The 16,595-nt window shown below is 39.4% G+C and overlaps 1 protein-coding gene across 2 annotated transcripts in view; it reads right to left on the bottom strand.

Moving 5' to 3' along the window:
- The window catches only part of LOC149800350 (uncharacterized), a 44,386-nt gene extending 29,182 nt beyond the window's left edge, over window positions 1-15,204 (bottom strand). For both annotated transcript variants that reach the window (XM_089957220.1, XM_089957221.1), the window contains exons 1-5: window positions 15,086-15,204; window positions 14,387-14,436; window positions 13,775-13,921; window positions 10,802-10,921; window positions 10,174-10,217 (exon numbers count right to left, since the gene is read on the bottom strand). In XM_089957220.1, the coding sequence (XP_089813346.1) occupies window positions 10,174-10,217; window positions 10,802-10,921; window positions 13,775-13,909 (299 nt within the window). In that variant the 5' untranslated portion in view covers window positions 13,910-13,921; window positions 14,387-14,436; window positions 15,086-15,204. The remainder of the gene's footprint in view (window positions 1-10,173; window positions 10,218-10,801; window positions 10,922-13,774; window positions 13,922-14,386; window positions 14,437-15,085) is intronic.
- Between the last annotated feature and the right edge of the window lie 1,391 nt (window positions 15,205-16,595).

Raw genomic sequence — 16,595 nt, 5'->3', positions numbered from 1 at the left:
AGATAAAAAGGCCTCGGAAGTTCCAAGATCTCAGAATCGACCCCTGACAACCCCATGGAAGGACGAAAACTAGCTTTAGTGCCTTACAAACGATGGATGGAATACCATCGGTGGCAAGAACAACACACCCCGCATTTACCTCCCAATCCCAATCTGAGCGAGATGTCCCAGTTACAACACGAATTGCAGTCCTTGATGAATCGCCAAGATTTGTCCGAAACAGAAAAATCGCAAAAGTACGGTCAACTCTTGCAACGATTGCAACTCTTTCACCAGAAAGCTTTAGACGAAACAGCTTTACCCACTCTGAAAGATTTTAAGACCTTGATGAAAAGTCCAGCACCATCACCAGTACCAGTACCAGTACCAGTACCACCAGTACCCGTGACCAAGACAGAAAAAGGAGAAGAAGAGGAAGGGTTTCAAACTCCACCAGAAAAAGTATGCAAGTTAACAACACCACCTACCTCCAGAATTGGATGGATTAAAAAGATGATGGCCACCCCTTCTTCATCACAAGAGATAAAGAAAGTGAAGACAGAAGTGAAGACAGAAGTGAAACAAGAACCGATATCCCCCGCTCAGACATCCTCCTCCTCTTCAACACCTATTGCCGGTCGCACACGCAAAGCATTGCAATCCAAGAAAATACCCCAAGAGAAAAAGAGTAGCCTCCTCCAAGAGTGGGTGCCTTATTAACACACCAACCAACACAAAAAAATGGAAAAAGTCTTAGCCAGCATTTACTACGATCCCTCCCATCCTGCAGGTTACGCAGGAGTTCAAAAATTGTATCGTGCTGCCAAAACGCAACTGAAAAGTCTCCGTTTACCTCAACTGCAACGATGGTTACAAGAACAAGCTACCTACACTTTACACAAACCCATTCGACGCAAGTTTGCCAGAAGTCGCACCCGAGTGGAAGGCATCGATCATCAATGGCAAGCCGATTTAGCCGATGTCTCTCATTTGGCCAGCTACAATCGTGGCTACAAATATTTGTTTTGTGTCATCGACGTCTTTTCCAAATTTGCTTGGGTCGTACCCTTGACTTCCAAATCGAGCAGCGAGTTAGTGCGAGCCCTGCAACGGATGTTGAAACAAAGCGGTCGTCACCCTCTTCGATGGCAAACGGACAAAGGTACCGAATTTCTGAACCAAGCTTTCCAAAAAGAATTAAAGAAACGTGACATTCATTTTTTTACCACCGAGAATCCCGAAACCAAAGCCAGCATCGTGGAACGTTTTCAACGCACTTTGAAAGAACGCATGTGGAAATATTTTACGCATCACCACACTCTGAAGTACATCGACATCTGACCGCACCTGGTGCAAGCGTACAACCAATCTTACCATCGAAGCATCGGACGTGCCCCGCAAGACGTGACTCCCGACAACGAAGTGCTGGTGTTTGAGCGTCTGTTTGGTACGTCCCCGACGAGGGCTGTCCCCAAGAAAAGTGGAGAGTTGGCCGTAGGAGATTGGGTGCGCATTGGCAAAACCAAACGCACTTTTGACAAAGGTTACTTACCTAACTGGACGACCGAATTGTTTCGCGTCACTGGACGAGTGCATGGCCGTCATCCTGCCGTCTATAAATTGGAAGACATGAACGGAGAAGTGCTCAAAGGAACGTTTTATTTGCCCGAGTTACAACGTGTCACCAAAAAAGAAGACGACGTGTACGACATCGAAAGCATTCTCGAACGCAGAACCCGTAAAGTGGGCAAACGGCGTGTCAAAGAAGTCAAAGTACGTTGGAAAGGATATCCGCCCAGTTTTGATTCTTGGATCGACGCTTCGCAAGTCATCGACTATAAAACGAAGTGACCATCATGCCCTTTCACACAGACGCAGCTACGTCGACCACTCCTCCTTCACCCAGTTCTTCTGTACAAGATTTACAAAAACAACCCTTGTGGGTGTGGTGTGGAGAACGTGTGCCTAAAACACAAATCGTCTTTTTCTGCCAAATCTTCGTGGTGTATTGTGTCATCGGGGCAGCCATCGCCAATTTGAGTTTGCAACAAGGAGACAAACAATTGTGGACCATTTTATTGAGCAGTTGCATCGGTTACCTGCTTCCTAATCCCTCCCTGAAATTCACCTCGAACGGGAACCACGGGAACCTTGTGTCCAGTGCCAGTGCCAGTCACCACTCCAACCACAACCAGAACCCCATTTTGGGCGGAGACACGCCTCTGACGTCCACTAACCCCTCGGACAGCCAAAGAACTCTGGAATTATGAGTCACCAAAACCAATTTTACTTAACCTTACCCAGTGACAGTTCCATGGAGGTGTTTCCCAAGAACACGTTGTGCTGTTACACGGCCAAATTACCTCAAGCCATCCCCTTAGATCACGAAGCCCATTGGGAAGTGGCTTTAGTAGAAATGATTCACCCGACCCAAGTCCTCAATGTCCTTCCCAATCAAAATTTTTTTGATGTGGAAGTTCATGACGAACAATTGCAACAGTGGATGGATAGCAATGTCAAATATGACAAGAAAACCCGTACACAAAAGTACACAACCTATCACTTGTTCATTTCCCAAGGCTATTATTTTAGTGGTCAACATTTGGTCAGCACCATAGCCTCCAGGTTTAATGCCGTGTTTCTGAAAGCTTTGGAGCATGTTATCAAAAGTGTCACCATGGAGTACCACAAAACAGCTCGTCGCTTCTTGATGAAATTTGAACGGAGTAAAATCCTGTCCATTTTATTTTGTCCTGAATTGTATGACATGTTGGGCGGAGACATGAACCTGAGAATGAGTATGATGAAGAAAAGCGAATTACCCATCGTTTACGACAACGAGTCTTTTAGCAAGTTATTTCGTGCCCCGGTAGAACTGAACCAAGGACTGAATTTGATGTTTGTGTACTCCGATGTGGTGGAGTATAACGTGGTGGGACACACCTCCGTACCGTTACTGCGTGTCATTCCTTTCAAAGTGGATTCTGCCACGAACACTGACGAGGAAGGTGGAAACACTTACCACGTCCACCGCGAATTTGTACATCCTCACTATTTGCCTGTCAGTAAGTCGTATTTGGACACGGTCAACATTACTATAAAAGGAGATTTGGGACAAAATATTCCATTCACCAAAGGAAAAGTCACGGTGAAACTCCATTTTCGAAAACGGTTTTCTCACGATTCGTAAGTCATGTATCCAGTGTACCGAGGGGTTGCTCGACAGCGAGGACACGGTTTAGGAGATATGTTAAAATCGGCCTTTCGTTCGGTGGCACCGGTGTTGAAACCGATGGTGACACGCGGATTGCACGCCTTAAAAGATGCGGCACTGACGCAAGGCAAAGAATTTCTCCAAAATGTCATCATCGACAAACAAAACCCTAAAGAAGCCTTCATGAGGGCAGGCAAAAATGTCTTGCTGCAAACGGGCAAAGACATTTTAGGCCAACGAGAAACACCTATAAATGCCCTGAACGCTACCGAGTCAGGCATTCAGCAAGGACAAGGCAGAAAGAGACGACGAAGAAAACACCCTTTCACCAGACTTCAAGCTAGAAAGGCCAAGAAAAGAAGAACCGTTCGAGACTTAGACGTTTTCGATTATTGAGAAAAGAGACAAAAAATGATGCACCGAGAATCTTGCGCTTGTTCCAAGACGGAACTGGATCTGTTTGCCATGCCCCCCACCATGATGACGATGCAAGAATCGCAGTGGGTGGAATTTCACCCCGTCTCCTCACTGACCGATTCCGCTCCCATCGAGTTTGAAATCAAAGGACAGCCCGAAGATTACATCGATCTGAATAGCAGTTACTTGTACCTGAAAGTCAAAATTCTAGATAAGACTGGAGGTGCTATAGACGATGAAGCAGTAGCTCCCGTCAACAATTTCATGCATTCCTTGTTCAGTGGAGTGGACTTGTACTTGAATAACAAACTGGTCAGTAGCAGCATGGATACTTACCCTTATCGTGCCTACCTGGAAAATCTCTTGACGTACGGAATAGATGACAAGAACACTCATCTCAATGCCTGTGTGGTATGGGAAGCTGACGAACCTACCAAGTTTGAAATATTGGAAACTGATGAAAAGAAAGACAACAATGATGGATTTGTAGAACGAAGAAAGAGAATCACGGGAGCCGACACAAGTTTAGAACTGATGGATCGTTTGCATTTGGACATGTGGTTGCAAGAAAAGTATTTGCTGAACGGGGTGGATGTCCGCCTGAGACTGAATCGTAGCAGTGCCGCTTTCCATTTGATGGCTGATAGTGACGGTTACAAAACCAAAATCCTAGAAGCCAGACTCTACGTACGCCGTGTGGAAGTGTTACCTAAAGTGGGAAACGACATCAGTCAGACGTTGAGCAGAACGACCGCCAAGTATCCCATACGACGCGTGGAAGTGAAAACCTTCACCATTCCCAAGGGACAGCGATCCATGATCGAAGATCATCTGTTCCAAGGACAGTTACCCAAACGTTTGATCGTTGGTATCGTCGAGAATACAGCCTTCAACGGAGCTGCCGAAAAAAATCCTTTCCACTTTCAACACTTTGGCGTGTCCAAAATCGAAGTCAGTCGCGATGGCAAGACCTTGTGTACCCGACCTTTCGAACCTGACTTTAAAAAGAAGAATTACTTGAGATCGTACTTGTCCTTGTACGAAGCCACCGGACAGTTAGGAACCAATACCAGTCACGGTATTACGCACGAGGATTATGCAGGAGGCTACGCTTTGTGGGCTTTCGATTTCACTCCAGACCAAGGCAGCGACGAGGGACATTTCCACCCTATAAAATCCGGCCAGATTCGTGTGGAAATTCAGTTTAAAGACCGAGACCCTGATGAAACGGTGAACGTCATCCTGTATGCAGAATTCGATAATACGATAGAAATCAACAGTTTGAGAGAAGTCATCCTAGATTACTAGAAACCATGGAAGACTGTTATCCCTCTTTACCTAGTGGAGAAACTTTTAGTGTTGGATTATTGTTAAAAAATGTTAGAGTTGTTGTTATTTAGTATTAAGTGATTTTTGAATAAAAAATGTTGTGTTTTGAAAAAATTGTTTGATGTTATACTGTTGGATTATTGTTAAAAATGTTAGAGTTGTTGTTTAGTGTTAAGTGATTTTTGAATAAAAAATGTTGTGTTTTGAAAAAAATGCCTTTGTCTTTTGTTTAGCTATAAGAATGTTGGATTGATGCTCTTTCATTTCTTACTATCCCTCTCATGACACTCACTAAACGTTGCGACTCAAAAACCGTGTGGGGGATGTTTTCCTTCACGTCCGCGCTTTGACTTTAAGAACCGAGGTTGTTTCCAGTCTAACCATCCATTGTAGACTCATCCTCCTACGAAGATGTGCTCCAAACTAGCTAAGCTCAACGAAGCCTACGTGAATTTGCATAGGGTCAGACACAGTCTGATACCGAAGCCAGAAGAAATAGAGAATGTGAGAATGTTAAAAATCACTGAAGACCTGATAGAAGAGCTCTTCAGAGAAGAAATGAACAGGGAAAAAGAAGAATGGACAGAGAAGTACAGACTTCAGAGACAGCAGCAACAGCAGCAACAACAACAACAGCAGCAGCAACCTGAAGCTGACAGAGGCTTTGTCGATTGTCGTATCGACACCAAAGAGTTCTTCTTCTCTTTTCGAAGAAGCAGACCTATCGCCAGAAAGTCTATCCTCAGAGGACATCGCATTCTTAGAAACTAAAAGGAATGCAATAGCAAACAAAAAAACAGCCCTTTTCAGGGCTACCCAAATACTCTAGAAAAGAAATAACGATCGATTTGCCAATGTGTGTAGGTAGAGTAGTGTGAAAATAAACACTAACTCTTTTTAAAAAATGTGAGGGTATGTGTTTGTGAGTTTGTGTGTTTGTAAGTGATCAAGTAGGTTGGTGTGGATAGTAGATTAAAATGATGTCTTTATTTGGTGTTTGAGGTGTATATTTAGGGGTTAGATTGGATTGCTTTGAGTATGTGGATAGTCAATTGAAGTGATTTATAAAAAAATTTTAAAATAGTGATGGGTAGAATAAAAAAGTGAGTGAGTGTTTCTTTTAGGTCCGCGCGTTGTTGTTATTTTTTTTTGGTCATGATCTAGGTAAGATCAATTTTATGTTTTTAGGGGGATGTTTTCCTTCACGTACGCGCTTTCACTATAAATTGAAACTCGTTCGGCAGTCCAACTACCCTTGTTGATTGATCAACACCAAAAATGAACACGAGACTGGAGAAACTGTTGGAACTTCATGTGCATCTGGAATATGCCAGGCGCATATTAAATGAACTGGCCGCGGAAGCCATTGTGGAGGAGGGAAGGATAAGAAAGGAGGAGGAAAGAAGAAACAAAGAAGAAGAGAAGAGAAGATATAAAGAAGAAGAGGAAAGAAGATACAAAGAGGAGGAGAGAAGATACAAAGAAGAGGAGGAGGAGGAAAAGGAGAGAAGAAGAAGAAATTTCAGAATCCCAGAGAGCGAAAATTGGGATTCTGAAGCGACATATCCTGCCTCTGCTCTCTCCCCCCAAAAGGTAAAAAGTAACTGGGGGATAAGATGTGTATGCGGCGCCAGGCCTGGAAGGTGCCACCATTAACCAGGTGTCCATGAAGTTCCAAACAAAAAAACAGCCCTTTTCAGGGCTACCCAATACTCTAGAAAAGAAATAACCATCAATTTGCCAATGTGTAGGTAGAGTAGTGTGAATATAAACACTAACTCTTTTTTAAGATAGTGTGAGGGTATGTGTTTGTGTGTTGGTGCTTGTAAGAGCTAAGGTATGTGAATAGTAGATTATGGGTTTCTTTATTGTTTCTTAGCGTAGGTGAAGAGTATAGTTAGGGTTTTGTAAGCCCTCACGTACGATTGTGTGGATAGTAGATTATGGATTTTGTTTATTGTTTCTTAGCGTATGTGGAGAGTATAGTTTGGGTTTGTAAGCGCTCACGTACGATTGTGTGGATAGTAGATTATGGATTTTGTTAATTGTTTCTTAGCGTATGTGGAGAGTATAGTTAGGGTTTTGTAAGCGCTCACGTAAGATTGTGTGGATAGTAGATTATGGATTTTGTTAATTGTTTCTTAGCGTATGTGGAGAGTATAGTTAGGGTTTTGTAAGCGTTCACGTAAGATTGTGTGGATAGTAGATTATGGATTTTGTTTATTGTTTCTTAGCGTATGTGGAGAGTATAGTTTGGGTTTTGTAAGCGCTCACGTACGATTGTGTGGATAGTAGATTATGGATTTTGTTTATTGTTTCTTAGCGTATGTGGAGAGTATAGTTTGGGTTTTATTATATGAAATGAAAAAGTAGGGGGATGTTTTCCTTCACGTCCCCGCTTTTCGTATAAGAACCCACAGTATTCGTCGTTCAAACCATTCTGCAAAGAATAAAAAAAGAAGATGGCTTCTAACCAAATGGACAAAATGGAAAAATTGCAAAACGTCCTCGACAATTTAGGAATGATAGAGCAAATGTTGGTTAACCTAAACGAGGATCACTATTCTTATAGTCCCCATCGAGTGAAGATAGAGATAAACAATTTACGAAAAATGAAGGTAATCATCAGTGATCTGTTGAAAGAAATAAAGGAGGAGAAGGAGGATGAAGAGGAAAGGATAAGGATGAGAGCATGGAATGAAAAAATTGAAAAAGAAGAAGAAAATGAAAAGAGGAAGAAAGAAGAGGAGGAAGAGAAGAAGAAAGAAGAGCAGGAGAAACAAAAGAAAGAAAAGAAGAGAAAGAGTGTTGGAGATAAAATAAGAACTTGGTGGAGAAAAAGAAGAAACTAGAAGCAGAAGAAGAAGAAGAAGAAGAAGAAAACCCAAAGGCCCTTTTCAGGGCCAGCCATATTTCTCGAAAAGAGATAGCCTTTCCATTGCCTACCCCTTTTTTAAAAAAATTTAAAAAAAAAAATCCCATGTTCAATTTCCCTTGACGCTATAAAGTCCCACCCTGTTTAAATTCCTTTGACGCTAAACCGTCCCACGATTTTTCTCCATGTTAATTTCCATTGACGCTAATCTGACCCACGATTTTTCTCCATGTTCAATTTCCCTTGACGCTAATCTGACCCAGGGGTATCTGTAATGCTAATTCCCATTGACGCTAATGTACCCCACCTTACTACTCTTGTGTCAATTGTTGTAGAAAGTCAAGGAGGGTGATGACTGTAATCTTTCAACTATCTAAAGCAGAGAAGGTTATTAACTGCTCAGAAGGGCATTTCCAGTGCTATGGCTTAAAAACTATCTGAATTCAGATGAGATTCAAGCTGGGGTAGAACATAAACATGGTACTTGTTCTTTAAATCGTCATGGTCAAGGATAGATTTCCTCAACAGAGGCTTTACAATGGCAGATTTGAAAAACTGACTGGAATTCCCCGGATGTTTTTAAGATCGAAATGCGCACAAAATAAGAAAAACGGATGCTAAAATTCTTGCCATACGCAAGCACAATGTTGAAATAAAACGAGATAGCCAAGTTTAAACACCACCAAAATTTAATAACATGGTCATACGAAGTTCTTCATCTCACTGCCATAACCAGCTCTCATACTCTAGTACCCTATACCTATATCAGTCGGCGACTCTTGGCTAGCGAAGACGGGGCAATGTATTCTGGTGTAGAGTGAATAAGGCAAATGAAATAAAACAAAGCTATATACATCAGAATGACTTGTTGATGAAATCCGCAGATGTGATAACATAAAGGAAGAAATTAGAATTATAAGGATAAAATGACCATTGTTGGGTATTTATCGATGTGTAACTTTACGCTAATCACTCACAAAGTAATTATTAGTCCGATCACTAAATCATATAATAAAATAATTGATATATTGTATACATACAAATCAGTTCAAATATATAATTGTATGTATGAATATGTGTCTCTATATTGTGATTTCAGTGACGGTTTCTTTTTAAATCCCTTTATGTAAATATGAGAGGGCGAGAGATGCATATCATTTATTACGGTCATGCAAACGTCATCCATTTCTTTAAATTACTTCTGGTGCCTATAAAAGCAAACAGTAAATGCGAAACTAGTCAAAAATATATAATAATGCAAAGCTAACCAAGCTCTTTATTAGGTTAATAAGCAGCTAACAATCACTAAACACAGAATCTAAGAAATGTTCTGAACTCCTACATGTTACTAATGGAATTTACAAGAAGAGATATAAAATAAAAAGCTGTGTAGCAACAATAAACGATGGGGTTATTGTGTCCATTACATAGAGAATCCAAACGTTTTAATCTAATTCCAGGTTATGAACAAGGAACAGAGAAATACAGCGTGACGAAAAGTCAATGCCATCTACAAGACTGTCTAAATATCCCGGTAGAGCTATGCATGGGGGTTCTAAGAAAACATGTCCAGAGAATAGTGTAGCGAGATAATGGACAAGAATTATAACAAAAGTGTTAATAAAGATAATAAAATAACTAAAATACATATAATTACTTGGGTAAATATTACCGAAAGAATTGCATACAGGTATAAAACTGATGATTGTATATACATTTTATAAGACTGCATAGGGAAGGTAATATTTCTTCATTTAGGTTTAACTCCCTATGAGTTTTGAATTTTAGCACCATTCCTTATGTGAGCGTTATATGTCGGTGCGCCCCTGGTTTGATTCAGTAGGTGGAATCTGGATGACTCGACTGAATGACCGGTCGAGTTTTAGTAGCTGGCGACTTAATGTTAATTTTGCTGCGAATGTGGTTTTTATGATTATTCAGTCGTTTTATGAAATCAACGGTTTCGCCTTATTCAGTGACACATATCTTGCATGTCAGAAGATGGAATACGTTCCTTGGTCGATATAATAACAGAGAGAGAGAGAGAGAGAGAGAGAGAGAGAGAGAAATTGCGATGGGTTCCACCCCAACTCGACTAGACGCCAATGTAGGTATTATTATCAACAACATGTAAGGAAAAGCGTGAAAACGTTAAAGACTTGGTCTATTTTCTTAAAATCTTACGCAGATTTAATTAATAGACACATTCGAATTTTTCAGGTGTTTTGCACATCGAATGTGTTTATATTGAAGAGACGGGGTTGGGGGCTATGCAAACTGAAGAAAAAATCATAGTTAACCATATGTTAAAAAAGTATTATTGTGACTGAACTAAATGTGAGGACAGGTGAAACATTACCTTTTACAAGATTGGATCCCAGGCATTTGCTTGTCACCTTTGACCTATAGTAATGAAAAATATTATGTTTTAAGCGTTACTCACTCTTTATAAATCTAACACTATTGTCACGTTTCTAACGTTTTAATCTTTTGCTGACATGAGTATAACTTTTAAATCTTGTTCTGACAATGAGGTTATATTTAGCTTTTAGTTCTTGATTATGTTTAATTAAAGGTAGAGGCGTCGGCAGTATTTAAAACTAGTCTCCATCTAAGGATATGACTTTCCTATTTTTGACATGTAAATCAAAACATGTTTTGCATATGTCATGATGAACATAACTGACACCACATGTTTAACAAACGTGAAGTCATAACAATAATCAATACACCCAACATACCTTCAAACTATTTTGCAACATGTTGAACATCTGTGAAAAAACAAAACATGTTTAACAACCGTGGCTATTTTTCCAGTCGCTTTACGTAAAAAAGCATACATTGTACCTCGTGCACCATTTTTATAGCATTTCAAATCATTAAACCACTTGCATTTCTCGTATCAATCATGACAAACACATCAAATTGGTAAGGTATGCTTGTTATAGAAATAAAAGCTATGTTATCAGGTGAGCATTTTACATTACATTTGACGGGTTTTGGAAAGATTGTACTCCAGCATCGGCTGTCGAAGAATTCCAAGGTTTGCTTTTTATTGATTGCGTTGGATTTCCGCCTTTCAATATTCCTTGCTTTACCATTTTTACCTGAAAAAAAAATATCATTGGGCTTTTACTTCAGTAACATATATCACATCGAACATTAGTTAAGTCCTTTTCTTTCAACACACACACACACACACACACACACGCACATCCTCCGTCTGTCTAACATGCATGCAAAAGGCTTGTCTGTACATATTTGTGTAATGAATGAGTAGACGTGTGGTTGGATATATGCGGGTATTGGTGTTTTTTGTGTAAGTGCGTTCATACGCGCATCCCGCTTTGGGTTTAATTGGTGTGGTTTCCCTCGTTCATACCATCTTTAACATTTGGATATCTACAGGCACACCTTCAAGCAGACGTACATACATGAATAGTACTGCCATGCCATCATACAGTATACATTCACAAATCGATACCCTCCCTCGCATATGCACAATTGACACATAACGACACCTGTGAAGTCACATATTTCTTCAGTTCGACATTTCCGATTGATACATTTTATTTACTACTGATAAGGTGACATAAATTCAATTTAATACTTCCAATGTTCTTTACATTTTTTGTACGGTGCATTAATATGTGCATTTTAATATCCTTCTGCGTTTTGAAGAAATAACAATGACTATAAACATGAACGTCAGGAAGTGTATGTGTTGTACCAGCATACGCGATTGACTAATGTGGCACTACAACTCCTACGGGATTCGCGATAGAGACTTTAAACACTGAGATATAGTGGAAGGTGGTCTGCCTACGCGCGCAAAAGTTAAGAATGTCAATACGGGTCCCGGAGTCGGGCTTGGGAGGGATTGTTTCCCATCGATTTAAAGTAACTCTGAAATTCTGAGATTGAGAATAGGTGCATTTATGTGATTTTTAACCCAACAGTTCAACAAGTGTAAGATGGATATAGGATGGAGACACTTTTAACCTCCGAGTTAAAACTTAGAAATAATTGAGGTCTCCATCATTGAAATATAGATAAACTTCATAAACATGACGCGAGCAACATCAGATATGCAGGTAAAATGAACTCTCTTGGTATATTATTACTCTACTGGGCCTAATTCTTGTTGACGCTGATCATGGGTGTGAGTGAGACTAAACACGGGAGCGTAGGGCATGTATTTACTATTCAAATTTGTTTATGCTGATTTTCCCCCTCAAAATTAGCTATACATGTATTACAGATACTTGATAGTTTAGTCGCTGCATTAGTTTGGAGAAGTATTTATATATGGATGTGTGTCTACTTGTTAAAATTTTCTTGTAAACAGCATGCATCGTATGAAAGAACTGGAATCAAACATCAGTACCAACTATAATTTTATGCATGAAAATCGTACAGAGTTTATTAAGCAAAAAAATCTTACATTTGCAAAATATTAAAGACGGTATTGTCAAGCTCATAACACACACTTTCTTGTTAAAAAATGGGGGCTGTGATTTAGAATTTTCCAAACGATTATTAGGTGATAAAAACTCAGATAAATTAACATAGAAAGCAAAACAGCGCAAAACATGTCGTTAAATATGTCGTGCTTCCAAACACAAAGGATAAAGCTATGAACTAAGAGTTGATAAGAATTCAATCGTGACGACGAGTAATAGATCGGAAACGTTTGCAAAATATATTCACTGTCGGTAACGCATTCTCTAATAGTCAAATGTTTCATAATTTCTTGTTTTCGTTTATTATTTTATTTACAGGTATAAAAGAACCTTTGTTTTATTGTTCATCATTATCTACGAGACATATTGAATAAATATAACATCTTGAAGAGAGGAAACAATACCACGCATATCTACCAATTATGTTTTCCTAAATGCAGATTTTACTTATCAATGTTCCACTTTGGAACCAGTATAAAGAACCATTATACCTACCCATGTGTCAGTAAACGAACGAAATGACAGACTGGCAGAAAATGATCAAAATACGCTGCATGCAAGAAATGTCTTCTGTTAAATAGTCCCAACAAAGGACAACTATCGATTTGAACATTCATAATAACCTTTTTAACTGTATGAAAACATACTTTACATAGAAAAAATTCCCATTTATAAGATTAAGTAAATTCTTCCGTTGCTTTATATGCTACCCACCCATGTTACGAGAGAGAGAGAGGGGGAGAGAGAGAGAGAGAGAGAGAGAGAGGGAGAGAGGAGTAGGGAGAGAGAGTGAGAGGGAGAGAGAGAGGGACATGGTTTGTCAAAAAAGTTCGAAGCTTCTCGTCAGCGGGATGATTATATTCTTTTATTCCTCCATTTTCTGAAGATTTTAAGACAAAAAAGAAATGCATTTAAATACATAGAATCACAAAAATAGTGGATTCGTTACTTATTTTTTGAAATTATTTCCAATAGCAAACGAATAAATAAATTAAAATCATTACTAAAATATATATATATATATATATATATATATATATATATATATATATATATACGATAGAACATTTGAAAATGTATCCTGACAACAAAAATAGTTAGTTTCCTAATCGCTTTGCAATCCAGTACAAGTATTTCTTTCCTTATATTCTGAGTGAGTTCTCTATTGAATCGAATATATAATATCCTTTATCTTAATGAAATACTTTGTAGATAGTCTGAGAGAGAGAGAGAGAGAGAGAGAGAGAGAGAGAGAGAGGAGGAGGAGGAAGGAAGGAAAAAAAAGGGTTAGAGAGACATGGCTTGTCAAAGAAGTTTGAAGCTTCTCGTCAGCAGGAGGGAGACAGAGAGAGAGAGGGAGAGGAGAGGGGGAGAGATATGGCTTGTCAAAGAAGTTTGAAGCTACTCGTCATCGCGAGAGGGAGAGAGACATGGCTTGTCGAAGAAGTTTGAGGCTTCTCGTGAGAGAGAGAGAGAGAGAGAGAGAGAGAGACTTACATGGCTTGTCAAAGACGTTTGAAGCTCCTCGTTAGTGGGAGAGTGTTTACTTCTGTTTGATTGATTAAATCGCCCTTTGCTCTTGCTTCTCCATGAAATACACCCAATCCCGTTGCCGTGTTGACAGTTTCCCATTCCTTCTAAATACTGCAAAAATAATCTCTGTAAAACTCTATATTTATCGATTCATCCATCCATCCACACGGTGATCCTTCCATCCACTCATACTTATTTCCTCCTTTTCATTCAGCAATCCAAATATTGATATATCTGACGTCTTAGATATTTTTTTTTTTTTAAAAATATGCATAACAGTATCTCGTCATACCTTTTACTTACAAATTATTGACCAGCGGTGTTCGCATAAAGACATATAAGCAGGATTAGTGTTCTTCCTGATAGATCAACATTAAGCTCATCCACCTGTGGAACGTCTGCTTGGGACACAGAGCCCTATATCGAGGAGGATAGTTTAACTTGAATACAAACAGTGGTCTTAATACAAAGTTAAGATATCTGTGTGTGTGTGTGTGTGTGTGTGTGTGTGTGTGTGAGAGAGAGAGAGAGAGAGAGAGAGAGAGGAAATATACAGATTCAACAAGCAAATTTTACCTGTTGTACCAAATGCCTGTCCAAATAGCAAGAGCATATTCCGGTTCACCCTATTAAAAGATAGCAAATCTGGAAGTGGGTTGGGGTAGGTTCAATTACTGGTTTCACATGTTTTGCATTATAAAGTTAACTTTAGAACATTCGGAGGCAATTATATTTGAGCTGTCAAAATGTAATTTACTTGAGATCGCCGTAAAACGTAATTATTGATGTCATAATTAATATAGATGATATCACATGACTACAACCGTGGACGGCAAAATATCTGGAAAGAATCAATGGGAGTGATGCATTAAGTGCAGTTTTTCGAAACGTGGCAAACTTTGTACTTGTCTTTACACGTGCTATTCAGTAAGAGTGCCTTATAATTAAAACAGTTCATTAGAAAACCTGAAAATGTCAATGGCTTTGATAAATATAATTAACAACAACTGTGACCAACTTCGAGTCTATGTAATTCTGCCACCTCGTGTCGAATGCAAACAACAAATCACGTTACCATTTTGCACACTAGTAATTTCATTTGGGTCGAGGGTTGTTGATATTCTTTAAGGTGGTTGTTATTGTAGCTATCGACAACCCAAGTAAACATGGTGGCCTGTTGTTTGAGTGCATTTGCCTGTTTGTATATGTGTCTGTGTGTTAGAGAGAGCGAGAGAGAGAGAGAGAGAGAGGTGAGGTGAGGTGAGGTGGATATACCTTCAGTACTATCCATTTATAACATGGACTCTAAGAAATGAGAATGGAAGCCATTTTGTTTGTCTATGAAGCTATGTAGTTCAATATATCACATTAATGTACACAACAGCATTGTTCACAATTAACTTCCTGGTTTGTTGCTATGCATAGAGTTGCCGTTCATACCATATCGAGCCCAGTCTAAGTGGATTCGTCTTTAAAAATTGATTGTGGCAAAACTAGGTATTAAAGTGAGAACAGAATTTACAATTCGAAGATTAGCGTTATAAGGTGTCAAAAATGACTTAGACTAACTTTTTTTTAGTACATTTGGAGTAACGTTTAAAGTATACACATCATAAGCATTTGAAAACCAAATATATCGTAGAACATTTATTTTTTGCGGAAATAAATTTAGCGATGTTTTCCGAAAATGAAGGTTTGAAACCTTTAGTTGCATATATAAGGATCTGATGATAATTAAAATCATACATTTTTATGACATTTATTTTTGCGGTCTCATTCTCCGACCAAAAATTTCTAAAAGTTATCGACCTCTAATATTATCATCCAAACATCACAACATTTTCAATAATTAATATTTAATTAGTGGTAGAATTATTCAGTAAGATATACATCACATGCGCTATTCAATAGATCGTTGCCTACCAAGATGAGAAGGACCACAATTTGTTCCAAAAAGATGAGTCGAGAGCAGACTAAACATTTTTCTTATAGTTACAACCTGGGGAACATCCAAGCATATCGTTTGGGGAGGAAGGGATAGGGGTGCTTATACAAGTAAGGAATCTGAATCATTAAACCACTTGTGGTTGTTGTTGTTCTTGTTGCTGTTGTAGGGTTTAACGGCATTTTTCAGCACAAGATAGGCTATACATGGTGGCCAGTATAAATGGTAGAGGAAGAATGTGGGAAAACCCCGGAAAGAAACACCGACCGACGACAAGCTACTAGCAAACTTTCTCACGTACCCACATTGGCCGAGCCCGAGAGTCGAACCCACGCGGACAGAGGTGATATGGCAGTGATACGCAACGGTGAGCGCTTTAGACTACACGGCCACTCGGGGCCCCACCACTTGTGTTAGTCCAGGTGTAGAGGCCACTGGAAATTGATACATTTTAACTGCTTGCAGAGCATGATTTTAACTACCCAACTGCAAAGACAACGAGCTGTGGGAAAATTTCTGAATGTTTTAAACTCATGGGGGAGGGGGGTAATGCATCTTCTCCTTTCGCACTCCCCTTCCCCGCCCCCAACGGCCGAAATCCGCTCTTGGCAACTGTTGAAATACGCCACTGTAGTGACATTATAGCACGGTATAGGCACATCAGGCACGTCATTCATCAGGAAGACATCATAAATGGAACACACTAACATAAATAAAGACGGAACTTGATTTAAGCACATAATCTATTAATCTGGCCGTTACTATTATTAACACAGGTGTTTGAGTTAAGTCTAGGCCTAACTTACTTGATTTGTCATTTTAAGTCAGACTTATATTTCC

Source organism: Sinohyriopsis cumingii, chromosome 5 (assembly GCF_028554795.1).
Source record: "Sinohyriopsis cumingii isolate HCF-2022 chromosome 5, ASM2855479v2, whole genome shotgun sequence".
NCBI lineage: Eukaryota > Metazoa > Mollusca > Bivalvia > Unionida > Unionidae > Sinohyriopsis > Sinohyriopsis cumingii.
Note: the sequence above shows the minus strand (reverse complement) of the source record. Positions and strands in the feature narration are given on the sequence as shown.